General features: G+C 34.3%; 1 protein-coding gene across 1 annotated transcript; it reads right to left on the reverse strand.

Annotated features, from left to right (window-relative positions):
* Positions 1-311: 311 nt before the first annotated feature.
* Positions 312-1,259, reverse strand: LOC130872545 (olfactory receptor 150-like). Its single transcript, XM_057766645.1, has one exon. The coding sequence runs from the start codon at positions 1,254-1,256 to the stop codon at positions 312-314; it is 945 nt and encodes a 314-aa protein (XP_057622628.1). The 5' UTR covers positions 1,257-1,259.
* Between the last annotated feature and the right edge of the window lie 2,328 nt (positions 1,260-3,587).

Raw genomic sequence — 3,587 nt, forward strand, 5'->3', positions numbered from 1 at the left:
AAACTCATTTATTCCCAACTTAAGTGAGGCTTGCCTAAACAGAATGGGTTCATATATGTAAATATAAAAAAACAAGCAAGAACTTTGAAATTTTTCAAGAGATGACATAATTGCTATCTGGGAAGGAGCTCTGGTTATGCCAGAGAATAGCAGCTCTCTATGGATATGAAGGTGAGAATTTATTTCTGCCTTGTGTATATTTCTTCCAGATAATCATGTGTTAACAATAACCCCATGTCTAGTGTTATTAACTGCTGCTTATAGAATTCTCTTTCCAAACTGAAAACTTAGCATTCTATTGCTAAAGCAAATTAGTCTTTGTTTAGAGGAAACATCTTTTTTAGTAACTTTTTAAAGGAAACTTTGACATCTTTATTTCTCAGGCTGTAGATCATGGGATTCAACATAGGAACAACAATGGTATAAAACACAGATGACAATTTACCTTGTTCCCCAGAGCTTACTGATGATGGCTGAAGATACATGAAAGCTGTGGAACCATAGAAGAGAGCAACAGCCAAGATGTGGGAGCTGCAGGTGCTAAAGGCCTTACGTCTTCCCCCAGTGGATTGAACGTGGAGAATGCTGACAATGATGAAAACATAAGAGCTAAGGATGATCACAGCTGGTGCTATAATATTAAATGCACTGAAGGACAGTGCTACTACTTCATTGATAAAAGTACTAGAGCAAGAAAGCTCTAGTAATGGGAAAATATCACAGAAGTAATGTTTTATTATAACAGTCTTACAGAAAAGCACTCTTAGAAGAAAGACAGTGTGAGCTGTGGCACTTAGTAAGCCCATACCATATACCCAGACGACCATCCACAAACAGACTTGATAGGACATGGTTACATTGTAAAGCAAAGGATTAGCGATAGCCACATAGCGGTCATATGCCATTACAGCCAACATGTGACATTCTGCAACAGCAAAAACACAGAAAAAGTAAAATTGAGCTATGCATTCTGGGTATGGGATGACATTCTTTTCTGTCACAAAGTTCATCAGCATTTTGGGAGTAATGACAGTGGACTGACAGCAGTCAATAAAGGACAGACTGCTGAGTAAATAATACATGGGTGTGTGCAGTTGAGAACTGAACAAAATCAAGATGATCATGCCCATGTTTCCCACAACTGTAACCAAATAGACTCCTAGGAAGATGAGGAATAGAGGCAACTGGAGCTTTGGGTTCTCTGTTAACCCAGAAAGGATGAATTCAGCCACAGCTGTATTATTTACTTCTTCCATTCTCATTTGGAAACTCTATGTGAGACGAAAACTTTATATAAAGGAAAAATTTGAGTATACATCCTCTTATAACTCAGTGAATTTTGAAACAGGATTCAAATATTTTCAGGCCTCTCACATTGTCTTCCATATTCTTTTCTTTCTAAACAATCAGAGAAATTTCAATGCTGTAGAAACAAGACAGGATAAGAAATGATCATATAGATATTTGCATTCTTGTGAGTATTATCATGAAAATTAATTCTACTTGTACTCATTTCCTACCACATGCAAACCACTGTGGTACACTAAATTGCAGATTTCAAGAATTTCTCATGTCTAATTTATTGCATCTCTCTTTTGGTTAAAAAAATTTACTTGTGTTAATATAAACGCATTGTCCACAAAATATCCATAGATATAAATCCAGCTATTGGTGAAGAAATTAGAAACTTTACACTAAAAATAGAACAATGGAATTGTCTACCACTTTCTAATTCTCTACCACAATTCTAGAAAATTGACTATGAAAATAAGACCTAAAAATTAAACTAGGAAGCCAGTAGAATAGAAATCAAGATGATAAAACATCTGCTACTCTGTTAATATAATTGAGCATATAGAAAATCAGAAATTGGTCAAAGAGTACTATTAAATGTAATTACCACTATATTAGGGTAAATTAGAAGGCAGAAATATCAGGATAATTGAAGATGTTGTAGTAAACTCACCAATGATCTCAGGTGAGATATCTTAAAATTGTTTGATACTTGTTTTTCTTAGACCTAGCAGTTCTGATTGCTTATCTTCCACAAAGAACAACGGTCACCATTCTTGGTCAAAGTTAAATGAGGAAAAATGCTTCATAATTTTTGATATGGTTAAGTCATATCCACTGTAACTGTCATTTATTGTTGCCTTGGGGTTTCTTATTTGGCTAACTACTTTTATTGAAAGAAGACCTTATTGATATTTTAAGACTTTTCACTACTATAGTACACCTCTACTAAAAACACTGAGAGCCACATAATGTAACTGGATGTGTTGCCAATAGGGAGTGTTGAAAATTTAACACCGAATCCTGCCTATTGAACTCCTCTGATCTTTCAGGCCTTACTCTATCACCATTGCAAAAAATGAACTTCCCTCGATATGGGCTTTTGGTCTTCAGCTTGTCAACCTTCAGAAACTTATGACAAGATAAATACAGTTCTAATACATTACATTCCTCTGGTATTCTATTACAGTACAAAGAACACACCACGGCACACTACAATCTGTTTCTTTGGGTCTGTTCATTGGCTTCTTGTACTGTGTATTGTCCTTTGCAAAGATGCTCCAGAAAATATTAGTCTCATGCACAGAAGACCCATCATGTGTTTCTAAATTATGGCAGATCTAAGTATTCTTGTGAAATTTGACTTTATCTAACTTTTCCTGCATCCCACTTTTAGAGAACACACTTAATTACTTAATTCCATTGCCTTCTATTCAACACTGCTTGTGTCCATGATGCATGAAAAAAAAAAAAAAACTTAGAGAAAGATATTGGGGTGCAACCTAAAAACTAGAAAAGCAAAGCAACCAGACATTGGCTCTTACCAAGATCTCTGCCTGAAAATTATGATTCTGCTGCCAGGAAACCTCAGAATGAGACTGAGAGTGGTGGCTGTCTCCTCCCATCTCTCTAGTTCTGGGATTAAGAGCATGCAACACTATCACATGGTTTCTATTGCAACCTAGTATAGTTACAGCAATTAAAGGTGTGTCATTGCTGCCTGTTCTTTAAGGTTGGCCAGTGTGTTATTTTACTTTTCTGATATTCAGGCAAACTTTATTTTTTAAAATGCAATTGACATGCTACTACGTTACCTTAATGCTTGTATACCTTTAGTATTGTATTTTCTTAAGCTCCCATTCTCAAATTCATCTTAAATATGAATGAAGCAGATGCAAAATATTAAAATATTTAATTACAAAAATTGTTTTTATTATCAGTAAACTGAGATGCAAACACACACACATACACATGTATATGGTACATAATCTCATGGGTTTATACTTTGTATATTTTCATCTTAATTCTGTTTTAAAACATCATTATATCAATAATATGAATGATAGCAAATAAGAAATTGCCATGAAATTTACAACAAATAGTAATGAGTATCTATGTGCCGGTATTGTTTTGAGTCGAAAATATGGAACAATATTAAAATAAATTTACACGTGTTAAATATTATTTATGTGGTCATCGGGATAGAAAAATAAAGAATATAGAAGATCTACTCTTCAGGATTCTAACTACTAGAAGAAAAAAGAGAGGTTAAAAAGACACAGGAATAAATATGC

The sequence above is a fragment of the Chionomys nivalis genome, chromosome 4 (assembly GCF_950005125.1).
Source record: "Chionomys nivalis chromosome 4, mChiNiv1.1, whole genome shotgun sequence".
NCBI classification, from domain to species: domain Eukaryota; kingdom Metazoa; phylum Chordata; class Mammalia; order Rodentia; family Cricetidae; genus Chionomys; species Chionomys nivalis.

What these genes read in the sequence shown, in the direction of transcription:
- LOC130872545 (XM_057766645.1), bottom strand. Translation starts at nt 1,256, where the DNA reads ATGGAAGAAGTAAATAATACAGCTGTGGCTGAATTCATCCTTTCTGGG.